This window comes from Lolium perenne, chromosome 1 (genome assembly GCF_019359855.2).
Source record: "Lolium perenne isolate Kyuss_39 chromosome 1, Kyuss_2.0, whole genome shotgun sequence".
Taxonomy (NCBI): domain Eukaryota; kingdom Viridiplantae; phylum Streptophyta; class Magnoliopsida; order Poales; family Poaceae; genus Lolium; species Lolium perenne.
The window spans coordinates 215,633,991-215,649,922 of NC_067244.2; the positions used below are offsets into that span (position 1 = coordinate 215,633,991).

The 15,932-nt window shown below is 46.3% G+C and overlaps 2 protein-coding genes across 3 annotated transcripts; one reads left to right on the forward strand and one right to left on the reverse strand.

The window, feature by feature from the left end:
• The first annotated feature begins 8,053 nt into the window (after nucleotides 1-8,053).
• Nucleotides 8,054-13,586, forward strand: LOC127323850 (embryogenesis-associated protein EMB8). Of its 2 annotated transcripts, none has more exons than XM_051351964.2 (14): nucleotides 8,054-8,399; nucleotides 8,482-8,571; nucleotides 8,939-9,006; nucleotides 9,079-9,206; nucleotides 9,308-9,397; nucleotides 9,560-9,682; nucleotides 9,767-9,844; nucleotides 10,108-10,193; nucleotides 11,343-11,391; nucleotides 11,568-11,624; nucleotides 12,183-12,313; nucleotides 12,398-12,481; nucleotides 12,814-12,880; nucleotides 12,973-13,586. In XM_051351964.2, the coding sequence occupies exons 1-14, from the start codon at nucleotides 8,161-8,163 to the stop codon at nucleotides 13,456-13,458; spliced, it is 1,776 nt and encodes a 591-aa protein (XP_051207924.1). In that variant the 5' UTR covers nucleotides 8,054-8,160; the 3' UTR covers nucleotides 13,459-13,586. The 2 variants fall into 2 exon arrangements, with proteins under 2 accessions (XP_051207924.1, XP_051207931.1); XM_051351971.2 differs by having other exon boundaries at nucleotides 9,079-9,176.
• A 150-nt stretch (nucleotides 13,587-13,736) lies between these two features.
• Nucleotides 13,737-15,932, reverse strand: LOC127323865 (uncharacterized). Its single transcript, XM_051351974.2, has 4 exons — nucleotides 15,698-15,932; nucleotides 15,492-15,597; nucleotides 14,222-14,370; nucleotides 13,737-14,130 (listed from the first exon to the last, which is right to left on the reverse strand). The coding sequence occupies exons 1-4, from the start codon at nucleotides 15,836-15,838 to the stop codon at nucleotides 14,035-14,037; spliced, it is 492 nt and encodes a 163-aa protein (XP_051207934.1). The 5' UTR covers nucleotides 15,839-15,932; the 3' UTR covers nucleotides 13,737-14,034.

The following is a 15,932-nucleotide window of genomic DNA, read 5'->3' on the forward strand; positions in this document are numbered from 1 at the left end:
TCCACAACACGCTTGGTAGTTCTTACGGCCAAGTATGTCGAGCTTTTTCCGATGGTCCTAACAAGCGCTTCTTGATGCCATTGCGAGATGATGCCATTGGCTTTCTCGACTTGCCCATTGGTTTGAGGATGTGCAATCGACGCAAAGTTCAGCTTGATGCCCACCTCTTCGCAATAATCTTTGAATTCATGGGATGTGAAGTTACCGCCGTTATGCGTGACGATCTTTGTGGGGCACTCCAAATCTGAAGACGAGGCCTTTTACGAATTTTCTGCGGATGCTCCGTCTGGTGAATTTATCGGCTTCGCTTCTATCCACTTTGTAAACTTATCGACAGCTACCAGCATGTACTCCTTTCCTCCTGGCCAGGATTTGTGTAACTTGCCCACCATATCAAGTCCCCATTGAGCAAAGGGCCATGACAATGGTATTGGTGCTAGCTCTGCTGCTGGAGAGTGAGGTTTTGCGGCAAACCTTTGACACGCGTCGCAAGTTCTTACTATGTCCTTGGCGTCCTCGATTGCTGTCAACCAGTAGAATCCTGCCCGAAAGACCTTGGCTGCGATAGCTCGACTACTTGCGTGGTGGCCACATATTCCTTCGTGTACATCCTTCAGAATTATTCTTCCTTCTTCGGGTGTGACGCACCTTTGCAAGACGCCTGAAATACTTCGCTTATACAATTCTCCCTTGACCACCGTGAAAGCTTTGGAGCGTCGAATTACTCGCCTTGCCTCGACTGGATCGTCGGGTATTTCTTTCCTGAGGATGTATGATATGTACGGCTGCATCCACGGTATCTGTATCACCATGACCAGGTCCTGATCTTCTTCTTCTTCCTCTTGCTTTTCCTTGGTAGCCCCCGAGGATTTTTTCTCCTTCTTTTTTGATTTTGTCGACTTAGTGGATCTTTCTGTTATCTCTTCCCAGAATACACCTGGCGGGACTGCAAGGCATTGCGACCCGATGTTTGCAAGAACGTCGGCTTCGTCGTTGCTCAATCTACTAATATGATTTACTTCGCATCCATCGAACAACTTCTCGAGCTCGTTGTACACCTCCTTGTATGCCATCATGCTATCATTGATTGCGTCACATTGGTTCATAACTTGCTGAGCCACCAACTGTGAGTCGCCAAAGATTTTTAGTCGAGTTGCACCGCAGGCTTTCGCCATCTTCATCCCGTGTATAAGAGCCTCATATTCTGCTTCGTTGTTAGATGCGTTGGGGAACGTCATCCGAAGGATGTACTTCAACTTGTCGCCTTCAGGTGATATGAGTACTACTCCTGCGCCAGCTCCTTCTAGTCTTTTGGACCCATCAAAGTTCATGGTCCAGGTTCTCGATAAGTCTGGGGGTCCTGTGTTTTGCAACTCCATCCACTCTGCGATGAAGTCCCAGTGATTTGCGACTTGATTGCTTTTCTTTTTCATACGTGATGTCCCGAGGGGAAAGTTCTATTCCCCAAAGGGAGACACGACCCGTAGCTTCTGGGTTGTTCAATATATTTGACAAAGGAGCTTCATTGACCACTATGATCGGGTGTGCCGAAAAATAGTGGCGCAATTTTCGTGCTGTCGTGAACACTCCATATGCTATTTTTTGGTACTGAGGATACCTTTGTTTTGAGGGCGATAAAACTTCGCTGACGAAGTATCTCGCCTCTCGCACGCCGTGGAGTTTTCCTTCTTCTTCCCTTTCGACAACTAGCACCGTGCTCACCACTTGGGGCGTGGCTGCGATATACAGCAGGAGAGGTTCCCTTTCTTTGGCGCCACCAAAATTGGTGGTGTCGAAATTGTGCGCTTCAAATCCTCGAAAGTTACGTCGGCTTCTTCGTTCCACTTGGAATTTATCTCCTTGTTTTATCAAAGCGTAGAACGGCAGCGCTTTTTCTCCCAACCTCGCGACGAATCTGCTCAAAGTCGCGACTCGCTTGATTAGCTGTTGTATTTCTTTCAACTTTGTTGGCTTCCTCATTGTTACGATAGCTTGTATTTTATCGGGATTTGCTTCAATCCCTCTTCTGAGACTAGGAATCCCAGAAGTTCTCTCATTTGGGACGCCGAAAGAACACTTCGTCGGGTTCAATTTGAGGCAGAACTTATCAAGGTTGTCGAAGGTTTCCTTGAGATCCTCGATCAGCGTTGCCCCCTTTTTGATGTTATGACGACATCATCAATGTATACTTGCACGTTCTTCCCAATCTGTGTCGCCAAACACTTCGCATCATCCTTCGATATGTTGCTCCCGCATTTTTTAGACCAAAGGGCATTGTTACGTAGCAAAACACGCCGTAAGGTGTAATAAACGCGGTCTTTACTTCATCTTCTTCTTTCAATCTGATCTGGTTATAACCAGAATATGCATCCAGGAAGGAAAGACGTTCACATCCAGCCGTGGAGTCGATAATTTGATCGATCCTCGGGAGGAAAGTGATCCTTTGGACAATGTTTATTGAGACACGTAAAGTCGACGCACATGCGAAGGACCTTAGTGTTTTTCTTCGCACCATGACGGGATTTGCTACCCATGTGGCTTCGTGAATATCTCTTTGATAAAACCAGCTTCTTGTAGTCGATTGATTTACGACGACATGGATTTGCGGTTTGGTTCCGAAAAACGCCGCAAAGGTTGTTTGATTGGTCTCGCTAGTGGATCCAAGTTTAGGTGGTGCTCGGCAAGTTCCCTGGGTACTCCTGGCATGTCACCTGGACACCATGCGAAGATTTTCCGGTGCTCACGGAGGAACTCGACGAGCGCTTTCCTATGCGATATCCATGTCGTTTGCGATAGATGTCGTCTTTTTCGGGTCTGTCGGGTGAATCTGCACCTCTTTTGAATTTTTCTCGTACTGAAAGTTGATTCTTTGTTTGGCCTTCCAACGTCTGGCGATGCGTCGTAATCAGTCATGCTTTTTGACGCCAAGTACTCAGCTTGCATCCCGAAGGTTTCGACAACCGGTGAAAATCCTTGTCGCACTTATCGGCTAAGGCAAAGCTTCCTTTGATCGTGATTGGTCCCTTTGGTCCAGGCATCCTCCACAACAGTATGTATAGTGTGGCACCGCCATAAATCTAGCATATGCTGGTCGTCCCAACAGAGCGTGGTATTGCGACGGAAAATCCACGACTTCAAATTCGAGCCTCTCGATTCTATAATTTTCTCGGGTCCCAAACCGAACGTCGAGATTGATCTTTCCCGGTGGATAACTTGGTTTCTCCGGTGTGATGCCGTGGAACCTTGTGTCTCGTTGGTTTCAAGTTTGCTAAGGATATGTTCATCTTCCTCAATGTATCTGCGTACATAAGGTTTAGGCTGCTGCCATTGTCTATGAACACTCGAGAGACATCAAATCCTGCGATAACCATCGCGAGAATAAGTCTTGTTGCCCTGGTCGAGGAACTTGCTGCGGATGATCTGCTATTGTGAAGCCGATATCTTGTCTGACCAATTAAGGTACTCAAGCTGTTGGTGGAGGCATTTTCTGCGCCATAAACACTGTCGTGAGATTACTTTCCGAGCTCTATTGGACGGCCTTCCTTTACGAATCATCGACACTTGCTCCATTGGAGTTAGGATCAACATAAGGTGGTGGTGCAGGTGCCGCCGCTATTACGAGCTGATGCCGATTGTCGTCTCGTAATCGCTGGAGGAGGCGGCAAGTGAATCTCGCTTCGGGTTCTCGAGGATTTCTGTGCTGCCCGCGCATTAGCGTTCTCTCGCATACCGCAACATTGCTTGAAAATTTCGACAGTCTTTACGCAAGTGCCCTGACTGTCTTTTACCGTTCTTTGTCGAGGAAAAATGCATCCGGCACGGTCCATTCATCATCTCTTCAGGGGACACGAAAGGCCTTGGGAACCTAGGCCCGCTATTTTGCCTCGTTGCGTGAATCATCCCCGTTATCACCTCGCTGTTCATTGCTTCTACGGTAATCATCTCTATTGCTTCCTCCTGTATTTGTCCTAAATCCTGCCGAAATTTGTCCCGGAGCGTCGTAGTTACGCACTGCCGAGGAAATCTTCGCCTTGGTTGATAGTTTCGACCACGGTTCTCTTCGGCGACACTGTGCCATTTGTTGTGGACAGCGTCTTCTCCATCTGCCCATTTATTTGCTATCTCCATTAACGCGGATATCGTCTTTGGATTGGTCCTTCCCAAGTCCTCGACAAAATCTCCACGCTCGACTCTGCGACAAACGCATCTATTGCTCTCTCGTCGGATATATTTTCTTCTGAGTTTTTGATGATATTCCACCTTTGGATGTACTTTCTCATTGGCTCATCTGGCTTTTGTCGACATGCTCTCAACTCCTCTAACGACGCGGGTTTTTTGCACGTGGATCTGAAGTTCTTGACGAACACATCCTCGAAACTTTCCCAGCTGTCGATGGACCCTGGAGCGAGTTTCTTTATCCAAGATCGTGCGGCTCCACTCAAATGCACTGGATGCTTTGCATGGCTGTTGCCCTAGTTCCTCTGTGAGCTTCACCGTCTCCGGATAGTCGACTAGCCAATCCTCCGGATCTTGAAGGCCGTCGAACTTCTTGAAATTATCGGGTAACTTGAATCCCGAGGGACTCGAGTTTTCCGGACTCTCCTCGTAAAGCATGGCAAGCCACACATATCTTCGTCGGTCAGCTCCGGAGATTGCTGATGATCCCTTCTGTTTTGCCGCGCTCTGTCGACTCTTGCTTGTGCTGCTATGTCTCTTGCTCCACTTGGCCCTTCGGGTGCTACCGCATTCTTGCTGCGGGTCGTGGACTATTTTGCCTTGCCGCTCCTTCGGGAGGCGTTGATACAAACGCTGTCCCCATAGCTCCAACTCCTGCTACCGCCATATTGTATAGTGTTTCCCTTGGATCACCTGGAGGTGGTTTAGATGCAAGGATAAAAGCATGTGTCGCCATATTCCCAGCCTACGGTGTCTTAGGGATGATGTTTCCTCTTGTATCTATCGACATAAAGGACATGTCGAGGTTTTGGACCAAGTGCTCTCTTTCGCTTCGGGTATATGTTGCAGCCTTGATCTTGCTCTGTTCCGCGCCTCCTGTGGCTATCACCCGTGGTTCTCGATTGTCGACTTAGGTCTGCCCTTCTCTGCCGGATGCGAAGCTGCCTCCTTCCTCCTGTTCAACTCACCGTCTGTTTTTCCAATTCCCTGGCAGCTCGTGCGAGCCTATATTGATATGCTTGCAATTCTTCCGGTGTGGCTGTGGTAGCCATTGGTTACGTGCCGTTCATAGCTCTCGCGGCTCGTCCCACGCTGCTTGTGAAAGTTGAACTCTATCTCGCGGCTCTGGCCCGACGTATTTGTTGCCCGTGCCTTGTCGCAGATTGGAGGGATCGACGTATGGATTTCCCGTGACCGTCGAAAGCCTCGAATGTCTCCTCTTGATCTTCAATGGCGTAAATGCGATGATACTTTGTACTCGGATCTACGTTGGGTTTGGTGACATCATCGTTGAGATTGATGAAGACCTTGCCCATTGTGAGAGATTTGTCGATGAAGTCGTAGCGTCGACATCGCTTGAGCCATCGCTTATATATGAGTCCGCAGATGACTCAAACGACATGTCGTTGAAGATCTTGGCGAGCTTCTCTCTTGCTCGGTGTCGACGTATCGTGTCGCCGAAGTTTCTTCTTCTCCTGACTCGGTTGACGATGCATAGCTTAAAAAATCAGAATCGACCGCCGACGATCCCGACGAAACCGGAATCTCGACACGATACGATCCTTCCTTCTCGACGCGAAAGTGGAACCTTCCGAACGTCATCTCCATGGGCTCCGCCAGATACGCATATGCATCCAAACGGGAGGGTGGGTGAGGAACAAAATCGACAAGACCAGCAGCGATCTGTTTACCTCGATCCATTGTGTTGCTTGCGGTTGATGATGTCGAAGATCTTGAGCGTGCCATCGAGATCAGATCCTTACGCCTCTAGTTCCCACAGACGGCGCCAATTGACAAGGTATCAACTTGTCAATGCCTATGGATTGTAGGCTAGGGTTTAGTTGGAAGTAGAGGGTAAGTAGATCTCGAAGGTTTCAGCCGAAAAGTACTCGACGATTATGAAAACTAGGGTTTGTAGACAATGATTCGATTGATTCGTCGTCCCTCGACTCCCCCTTTATATAGGAGGTGGAGCCGAGGGATTCGTGCTATACAAGTTTATAGAGTCCGGGACGGTTTCTAACTCATCCCGCCATATTACAAATAACACTTCCTATTACAACTCTTTATCTTTCCTTAATAGATCTTGGGCTCCCGAATCTTCTTATTCTTCGGGTATTGGGCCTCCAGTAAACCCCGGGTACCATCTTCGGCAGGCCCATTTGGGATGCCTATGTCACTCGGCCAACTAGCTTGCAACCGCGACACCACCATGGTGCGCGGCAGCAGCAGCTAACGCCGCCGCCGCTGCAGCAACCGCCTCAGCCTGCAGCCCCGCCCTGGCCCGAGGCTATCGGCGCCGCCGGAGGGGGCTGATCCCCTCGTCACCACCGAGGCGCCGAACTCGCCAGGGAGGGCCACGCCACCACGCCGCCGCCGAATCTCCACCGAAGAACGCCACCGTCGCTGCGAGGAAGGGGAACCACCGCCCGGGGGAGAGGCCACCGCCGCCACCATGGCTTTGCCCGGCGGGTCCTCCAGCGGCGGCAAGGGTGGGGGGGTGGTGGAGGGAAGGGGCGCGCCTCGGGCGCGGGCGCCTAACCCTAAGGAGGGGGTCGCGGTATGCATGTGTTTCCTCTTATGGTATTGTTTAATCTAAGTCATCCTATCCCTAATTCAGGTCACCCCTAACCATGGTTAAGATTGAACAGGTATCGTTTAATCTTGACCATTTTTGTGTTTCACTAAGAAAAACGTTTTAGTCTTGAGGTTTTATGGAAACATAGGCCATGAGGCCATGGATATATTTTGTCATGTGATCAGTCTTGTTTGGAGCGCTACAATTTGGTAGGAACCTCGCGTGAAACATGTTTAGAGATACTGGTTCTGTAGCTGTCTCGAGAAAGCAAATTTTCTTACACTGACGTGTGGGGGCAGCTAGTCTCTCCCTTATCCTCTCCGCTACAGTTCTGTGTGGCGAAAAGGGAGGCAGTTGGTGGTTCCTCGCTCCGTCGCCGGCCAGACCGCTGGTCTCTCCCCTCTCCGGCTGCTTCGGCGGCGGGAGGGTGGGGAGACCGCGGCGCTGTGCCGCCGGCGTGTGCATAGTAGGATAGTTTGGTGCGTTCTACTGCTGCTATGGTGGGTGATGGCGGCAGCGGTGGCGCAAATAAGTCCGCCCCGGTTCTCCCCACGCCGTGATTGGTCTTCTGATCAGTTCCGGCGAGCCGGTGGCGGGTGGTGCTCCTGGTGTGGTCGCTGGTGCGAAGGCGGCGGCCGTCGGTTGGAGCTTTTGTCCCCCGCCCTCTTCTTCGTCGTCGTTGAGCTCCTCCTGGCTCGACGGCGGAGGTGCTTCGGGGGTGCGCCGGTGTGGGCACGGAGCTTGCCGACGGGCTTTTCTGGTGCTTGTACAGGAGTCCGGTTGTTCTGCAGTTCGTCCCCAAGTTGCTGTGTGTGCAGATGCAGGTCGGGGTGTTGGCTCTGGCCAGCTTCTCTGTCCTGACCGCCGGAGTGAACCGGGGCGTGTCCCCCGCCGACGTGCTTTCAGCCTCCTTCAGATCCCGGCGTCCGCGACGGGTGGCTGCTGCGGCGACTTCTACGAGGCGTGGTCCTCTAAAGGTTCGATCCGGCGACCTAGCTGCGGCCTGTGGTGGTTTCGTCTCTCCGTCCGGCGAGGTGGAGCTATCGAAGATGGCGGTGGCCGATCTTCATCGTCTCAGAGGAGCCCGAGGGCTTGATTGCTTTTTAGTTTCTTTCAGGGTTCTTTTTGTAATTTGGGGACAGCTGTCCCAGTGTCTGGTTGGTTCTTGTATTGTCTTGTTTCCTTACTTAATATAATCAGATATCTGGCCTCAAAAAAAAAAAAAAAAAAAAAGACGTGTGGGGGCACGAAACGGCTCACCGTTCACATCTCTGACCATACAGCCAGCATCTCGACACTAGCGAATCGTCAGCTGCAACAGGCTGCAGGCTCGAATCAGCCCCCATCTCCGCGCTCCTTGGCGACAGGCGCCTCGTTCGTGTCGACACCAAACACGCGGCGGCAGGATGGCGACCGCCGAGTCTGTCGGTGAGCTGCTGCTCCGCGCGGCGGCGCTGGTGCCGCCTGCGCACTACGCGGTCGCCGCCCTCGTCCTCGCCTCCGCCTTCCTCTACCGCTTCCTGGAGCTCCACGTCCTCGGTGACCTGCTCCGCGGCTTCCGCGGCGGACGCGTCGCCCTCACCTTCCACCCCGACTCCCACGTCTACCGCCTCGTCGCCTCCAAGTGCCGCTCCCTCCACGGCAGGTGGAGCCAGACTTCCTCCTCCCCTCATCAATCAACTCGTCTCTGTTCCAAGGAATTTGATTGCGATTTTTTGGCATCCTAGATACCTGGCGACGCCGTGGCTGGCGAGCCCTCATCTGCAGACGCTGTTCCTGGGTTTCGGGGCGAGATCGCCGTCGTTCACGTACAGAAGGTATATATGTTCAGTAAATTCGTGCCCTGTATTCGCCCAGGTGTACTTGTTCGTATCGTTCCTCAACCTAAGTTGGTCGATTGTGGCTGTACATCGTGAAATATTTTGATGTACTCCTGTATAATTCAGAAAACCTTCAGCAATTTTAATCCTCCACCTGTATGTATATATAGGATTGCGCATTTGTCTAGGTAGTGTTCAGGAAACGTCCAGGCGTTCTATTGTTTCGGTTCAGCAAGTTTACATCCTACTGCCAAACTAGCCTGCCGTATGCCAGATTCCCATGTGTGTTTGAACCTCACAAGATGAAGTTGGACCCACGCTCACGATTCTAGCTAGTACATTGACTGAACCCGTTGTATTGCAGGCAGCTGTACACGGTTCGTGATGGTGGAACCATCGCCTTGGATTGGTTACTGGCCTCTGAATGTGAAGGTTGGTTCTGACGATTTTTGAGTTTAAAATTTTTCCGCGAGCAAGGGGGGTGCCTAACCATTTGTTATGCAGTTCCTGATGATGGTTCTTCTGACGGAACTGTTCCTGATGATGATTCGACGCCCATTGTTATTGTGGTGCCTGGATTAACTAGTGATTCTACTGCTGCTGTAGGTCCCGACAGTTACTCTACTGAATTGGTTGGGTTAAACAAGATCTAGAAGCTGACGTTATGACCCATGCTTTGTTTTGGGCTAACCTTTATTAGCTGATTTTAACAAGATGCGGTGGTTTGATGCAGTACGTGAGACACTTGGTCTTTTCTATGGCGAGCGAAGGATGGAACGTTGTTGTAGGCAATCACAGGGGTCTGGGTGGCATCTCCATAACAGTAAGTTCTCTTATGCAACAACAGATCTTATGATAATCAGTTAGGTGCTTGTCACACCTTGGGTATATTCTCTGGCACCAAAAAAGAACTTCACTAACAATCAGAGGCTACAAATGTTCAGATTCCAATTTTTACGCAACTCTTCGTATTTTTCTCCGGCAGTCCGATTGCTTTTACAATGGTGGATGGACAGAAGATATTCGTGAAGTTGTTAATTACCTTCATCAAAAGTATCCGGAGGCTCCACTATTCGCTGTTGGGGCAAGCTTAGGTGCCAATATTCTGGTACAGATTGTTATATTTTCTTTTACAGCAATTAATATTCTAATACATATTTTATTTACACGCTTGTATAAATTGCCCATTCAGGTCAAGTATCTTGGAGAGGAGGGTGAGAATACTCCTGTGGCTGGTGCTGCATCTATTTGTTCACCCTGGGATCTACTGGTTAGTGAGCCACAGTTAGCTGATTATGCAGATTTTTTTGCACTTTTGTGGGTTCTGGTTATAGTATTTTTTTATGCATGAATACTTTGATTATAATCCCTACTGTACTGCACACAGTGTTCAAATAATGTCACTCTCTATTTCCTCTTGTTAGCACACTAAACAACAAATGATACCCTCTTACTGCTTTGGCTTACTAATACCACACTTGAACTTTGATTTGCTGTGTCACAATAATTTGATATACCACTTAAATTTTACAGGTGACTAGCAGATTTATTTCTCGCACGCTAGTACAACGTTGCTATGATAAAGCCCTCGCAATTGGTCTCAAAGGATATGCAAAACTGTATGTATTTCCTCTTGAAACATTTAAACGTCCCCATCTTTTGGTGCTGATTGAGATTTTATTGGTACAGAAGAAATCATTTCACATTTATGTTTTTTTCCATGATGATTGACCTATATGGGTCTCTACTATTGCGATTTGTTCTTTGAAACACCTAGATTGTTCTTTGAAACAATTCTAAACTTTTGAAACTGGACAAATAGAGTATTTTCGTTTGAGACTTCGAGTTATGAACCTACACGCATGAATTGTGATGGATGATGGTAGTTTTTGTAGCCATGCAGTCCAAGATGTAGGCTTTATCAGTTAAACATGTTTTGTGATCCTAGTTGAAACTTCTTCTGCTTGTTTGCAAATCATTGGAGACACTACCATGGAAACGTGCATGGGATTCCCTAGCACCGGCACAGATTTATGGCCTGGGTCAGCGTCCAGATTGTATGTGCAAACAGTTTGATTCATGTGATCATGTAATTACCGATCCCATTGCTATGCATGATACATTCCATTTTCGGATTACATAAATGTATAGGAGTGAAATCAGCACTTGTAGATAGAACTAGCAAATTAAAGGCTGTCGAATGTGAGGAAAGGGGTTGGCATAGGCTATTGCTTCTTTTATCTGTTATTGCGCTAGCTCTATGTTTTTTTGCTGACCATGGTGTCCCTTGAAAAACAAATAGTCAAAAAGTGTCTCACTAGACGCTGATGTATTGTCAAAATTGACGCTACAAGATCCACTGGTCGACTGGATCATTACTTCCTTGTTAATATGTCAATGTGCTAGCTCTACATTTTCTTGCTGACCATGTCTCCCTTAGCTTGGCTTAAGGCCCAAGCCAAGGGATATCTTTTCTCTAATTAAACAGCTTCCTAATTTAAATGATAGCATTCCTAACTTTTAAGGTAGCAGGGATTACATCCCTTAACTGGAGGCTGGGTCTAGCACGTTGGTAACCAATCTACATGCACAGCCTGATACAAATTTTAAGCATGTCATCATGATCCTGAGCAATAAGTTATCCATAAAAATGTGCAGCATCGTGTTAGTACCAAACTTTTGTAACAATGTGGCCAATCCTGCAAGTTTGGATCGCTTGTGGTACAACTGTAATGGTCATCTTTTGGCTTTTTCTTCCTTTTTTTCAGCCATCAACCAGTCTTGGCACGACTTGCAAATTGGGAAGCTATTACGACGGTATGTTGTTCTCATAGTTATATGATTATTATCATTTATCATAGTAATATTGTTTTAGTTCCCATAAAAACAACAATATTGGAGTTCATGAAAACAACATCATGCCTAATGTTAAATGAATTAGTTGGTCACAGAAAAGGACCTTGATTAATGTTTTCTTCCCTTTTTCTTATCAGTCACGCTCTACCCGGGAATTTGACCATCATGCCACTTGTGTTGTTGCAAAGTATGAGGTATTATTTCTAATACTATCAGTAATGTTCCTTCGTCTAAAATAATGAGTTGCATCGAATTTCATTAATCCTCTCATCACTACTTGGTTAAACATGTTATGATTGTTTTGTATATAATTAAGGTTAGAGTGGAATAATGCAAGATCACATTTGTTTGATTCAAGCAGAGAAGGAATAGTAAACCTGAATTCTGGTTTCTCATAATCTAGGGCATCAAATCATTTGTTTGGAGATAAGTAACGGAATCATTGTAAGTGAATTAGGTAGTCGTTAACTAGTATGGAAGTACCTTTATAAAATATGCGCTGTACTGCTGTAGAGTGTAGAGTATTTACATCTGGATTCGAATTAATTTAAACATGAACGAAACAGGTAAGTTTTGGTGTAGGTTCCAGGAGAAAATTCGTGAGCCAACCAACTTACTTAAGCAAGTCTAATAATGTACATTTTTTGAAGTCATTTTTGTGCATGGGAATTGTTATTCGCCCCTCCTGCGGTTGTATTGGCTGAAGTATCAGATAAGTAACAGAAATGATGCACCGGCTAATCATTTTTCAGACAGTGGACACATTCTACCGAAAGTGCAGCAGTGTGAACTATATTGGTACCGTTTCTGTTCCTTTGCTTTGTATCAGTGCTTTAGATGACCCACTTTGCACACGGGAGGCCATTCCCTGGGATGAATGCAAGTGAGTAATTTGTCTTACCAAAGCTCACTATCTTAATCATTTCTAGTTCTGTTGATTGAAGAAGTTCCACATTTTATGATTTAGGGCAAACAAAAATGTTGTTTTAGCAACTACACCTAATGGTGGTCATGTCGCATTTTTTCAAGGCATAACTGCTGGAAGACTATGGTAAGTTCATCTCACAAAAGCGTTACCCTCCTTGTTTCTTCATTTGCCTAAGTAATCTGTACAGTACAGGGTATGCAGATGCACTGAACTCCCACAAGGGAACGGAGGACGGTGTGCTTTTGATGAAGTTTAAGATTTCTAGTGCATTTAAATTATACTCTACAAAATTGTGTTAGCATGTGCATTGGGCAGGGGCAGGGACAAAAGTTGCGTCATTTTAACTGGCATTCTTGAATTTGCTTTGCATTCACAACTTCCTTATTAACTTTTGTTGTAATTTTTGAGACTGTACGGTGGCATCCGATAATGTTGTCTATCTGTGTGTTCTATAGGTGGGTGGAATCTGTTTCCGAGTTTCTGACTGCTCTACATGATAGTCCCTGCATGCATCAACAAAAGGTGGAATCTGTTTTCGAGTTTCTGGCGGCTCTACATGATCGATCAGAATTCACCTTTGATCATGATTTAACTCGAGTCATATTTGAATGCAGACTCAAGAACATGTAGTGCAGTCTTCGTTGGAATCATCCATTGATAAGGGACCATATGTTAATCTCTTGGAAGATGGAATGGTAGCTGCAGTGACAAACGAGGATACCAACATTCATGACTCCTTGGTTAACCCAAGTAAAACGGATCACAGTGATGGCACTGTCGATGTAGAGCAGAACCGGGTCACCAAAATGTTACAAGGCGATCGTCGTAGTGCGATAACGAATACAAGCAGCTCAGAAGATAACACAACGCATTCCCAAAGCTGTGTAAGGTCACAAGAGCAGCGAGAGGAGCTCTCCACAGATAAAATCCATGATGCCATTGCTCCGGTTAAGAAATCCATGAACCAGCTCATTCGATCCCAGGGAAGGTCACTCTGGTGGCTTGCTTACATTGCGGTGGTAACATCTTGGCCATTGCTCAGTGTCTTGTACGGGAAAAAGTTCAGGAATTCTTTACTAGCAAAGTGGTTAAGAAGCTAAAGAAATTGTGATGCTTCTGCCTACACAAATTTGTTTCGGTTGTAATATGTAAAATTCTGGCAATAACCACTGATGCACATATTTGTACATCAGTGCTTAAGGAAATAATAAAAGATCAAGTTATAACACACGAACTTCTCCAAGTTAGTGTTCTGGGAATTAGTAGAGCGCCCTCCACACTTTGTGGTTCTTCTATTCCTTTTATTTTGAAATTCTGAGCCTCTCACATTATATTTATATTTGAATACAATGGTTGTCACTAATCTTGCTATAAAGAATAAGCTTTGCAGAAAGAAAAACTTATACCAAGATGTGGTTTTGCAAATGTATCACACCCAGTATCAAACAAAATTACAGCCCCTGGTCAGCTAGAAACAAAACAAGATAAGAGCCAGATACAACATCTAGTTTTCTGATCTAGTAGTATACCTGTTTAATATACTGCCAACAACAAAGAGCAGCTAAAGATTACATGCTGATAGAATATCGAGCATTTACAGTACTTGATTCTTGGGCATCTTTCTGAGATCCGAACACTGTTGAAGACCAATAACCCAGTTTCCCTGATTCTTTAAATCATTCCTGCTTGTCACGAGCAAGCCGAACCCGATGCCTTAGTTCTGCTCTCTTCCATTTTATCATTAATTGACATAATGTGATGAGGGAGCTAACCTGGAATGATCAGAATGGTTTGGAACGTAAACAAAACTGCATCACAAATCAATAAAATTTTACTTAAGGACATGTAAGGTATTTTACTAACCACGGAGACAATAGATATGAAGATAAGGGGGCCAGACCAAACAACAGAAATGAAAACTCCAGCACGGTCAAAATAGTTCCGGCTGGCAAAGCTCTTCCAGTGCTCTGCAAGGTAGATGTTTAACTTTTGAGCTAGATACACTCCTGAATCTGCAGACAGGCAACCATGGAACCAATCAAGAAGTCAGCAGGTCAAAAGGCGATGTTCCTGTCCTAGAGATTTTATTGCAACCCAAGGTGCTGAATATCATTTTACATTTCTTCAAAAAATACCAGAAAACTATGTCGCAAATTATGACTTCAATACGTATAAAAACTTAAGGAGTAAATTAAGAACATACTGAGAACTATCCAATTGCATAGTTTTTTTTTATCCCAAGTAAGTTGTTCTACTTCAAGCCTTACTCTTTTCTTTCATATTATGTTCTACTGTAACATGATAAATTTGCCACATCATTTCCACGCAATACCCTTCATTTAATTGCGATATCCTGAATGTTTAACCATAGTGCCAAGGAATAAAATCTTAGATAAGGTAATGTGGCAAGTTTGCCAAACCTTAACCCTTCTGGCAAGAGCTAGAACAACTTACAACATGGCATCTAAGGTAGTACAAAATTGGCATTCAGTTATGTGCTAAATCCAATTGCATAGTTTTTTTTATCCCAAGTAAGTTGTTCTACTTCAAGCCTTACTCTTTTCTTTCATATTATGTTCTACTGTAACATGATAAATTTGCCACATCATTTCCACGCAATACCCTTCATTTAGTTGCGATATCCTGAATGTTTAACCATAGTGCCAAGGAATAAAATCTTAGATAAGGTAATGTGGCAAGTTTGCCAAACCTTAACTCTTCTGGCAAGAGCTAGAACAACTTACAACATGGCATCTAAGGTAGTACAAAATTGGCATTCAGTTATGTGCTAAAGCTAGTGAGATATGCCTAGAACAGTGACATTCCTAACTGCTATTAGCCATTTAGCCAATTAGTGAACCATATCCTAATTGAACACCTCCACCGAGACTCATTTTAATCTTCAGTTTTCAGTTCATACGAAGAATCTAGATAAACCAAACAGACTGCACAAATAACTGAATTACATATTTTTTTTTCCTAACGATGTAGTAATTACTAAGATGGAAATTGGGCAACAATTGATCCGATTGGAAGTTAGAACTCGTTGAATCCTAGCACAGGCAAAATTTACAGTCTGTCTCAGAGATGAACCATACGGATAAAATTAGAGCAAGCAAAGAGAACTACTCACAAGCAAGAAACAGCAAGAAGAACTGTAAGTTGGCATGCCTCCTCAGTCCGACGGCCGTCAGTAGCAGGCTCGCGTGGAATGCCATCAAGCCCATCAGCCATGGTTCCTGAAGACGCAAATCACGCAGAATCTTTAGTTCTAAATAGAGAACAGGGGGGAAGGGGGACATCGGCGGCGGTGCTCTCTAGTTGGGGATCGGGGGTTACCGTCCAGTCGACGGCGCGGACAAAGCTGCGCAGGCTGTCGGCGGCGGGGCCGATCCCGCTGCGGAGCTCGGACGAGAGCGCTTGGACAAGGCCCGACACCTGGTCCAGGTGCGCCGTCACGGCGGCCTGCACCTCCTCCATTGGATCGCGCGCGGCGGCGGCGGCGGAGAGCGAGCTGAGATATTCAGGTGGGCGGCGAGATGTGTTTTCTTCTATCGTTTCCCTGACGCGTGTA

Coding starts and splice junctions, on each gene's coding strand:
- LOC127323850 (XM_051351964.2), top strand. CDS start 8,161: ATGGCGACCGCCGAGTCTGTCGGTGAGCTGCTGCTCCGCGCGGCGGCG. Junction 8,572..8,938: donor CCGTCGTTCACGTACAGAAG/GTATATATGTTC, acceptor GTTGTATTGCAG/GCAGCTGTACACGGTTCGTG. Junction 12,314..12,397: donor ATTCCCTGGGATGAATGCAA/GTGAGTAATTTG, acceptor TTTATGATTTAG/GGCAAACAAAAATGTTGTTT.
- LOC127323865 (XM_051351974.2), bottom strand. CDS start 15,838: ATGGAGGAGGTGCAGGCCGCCGTGACGGCGCACCTGGACCAGGTGTCG. Junction 15,598..15,697: donor TCCGCGCCGTCGACTGGACG/GTAACCCCCGAT, acceptor TTGCGTCTTCAG/GAACCATGGCTGATGGGCTT. Junction 14,131..14,221: donor TCATATCTATTGTCTCCGTG/GTTAGTAAAATA, acceptor TGATCATTCCAG/GTTAGCTCCCTCATCACATT.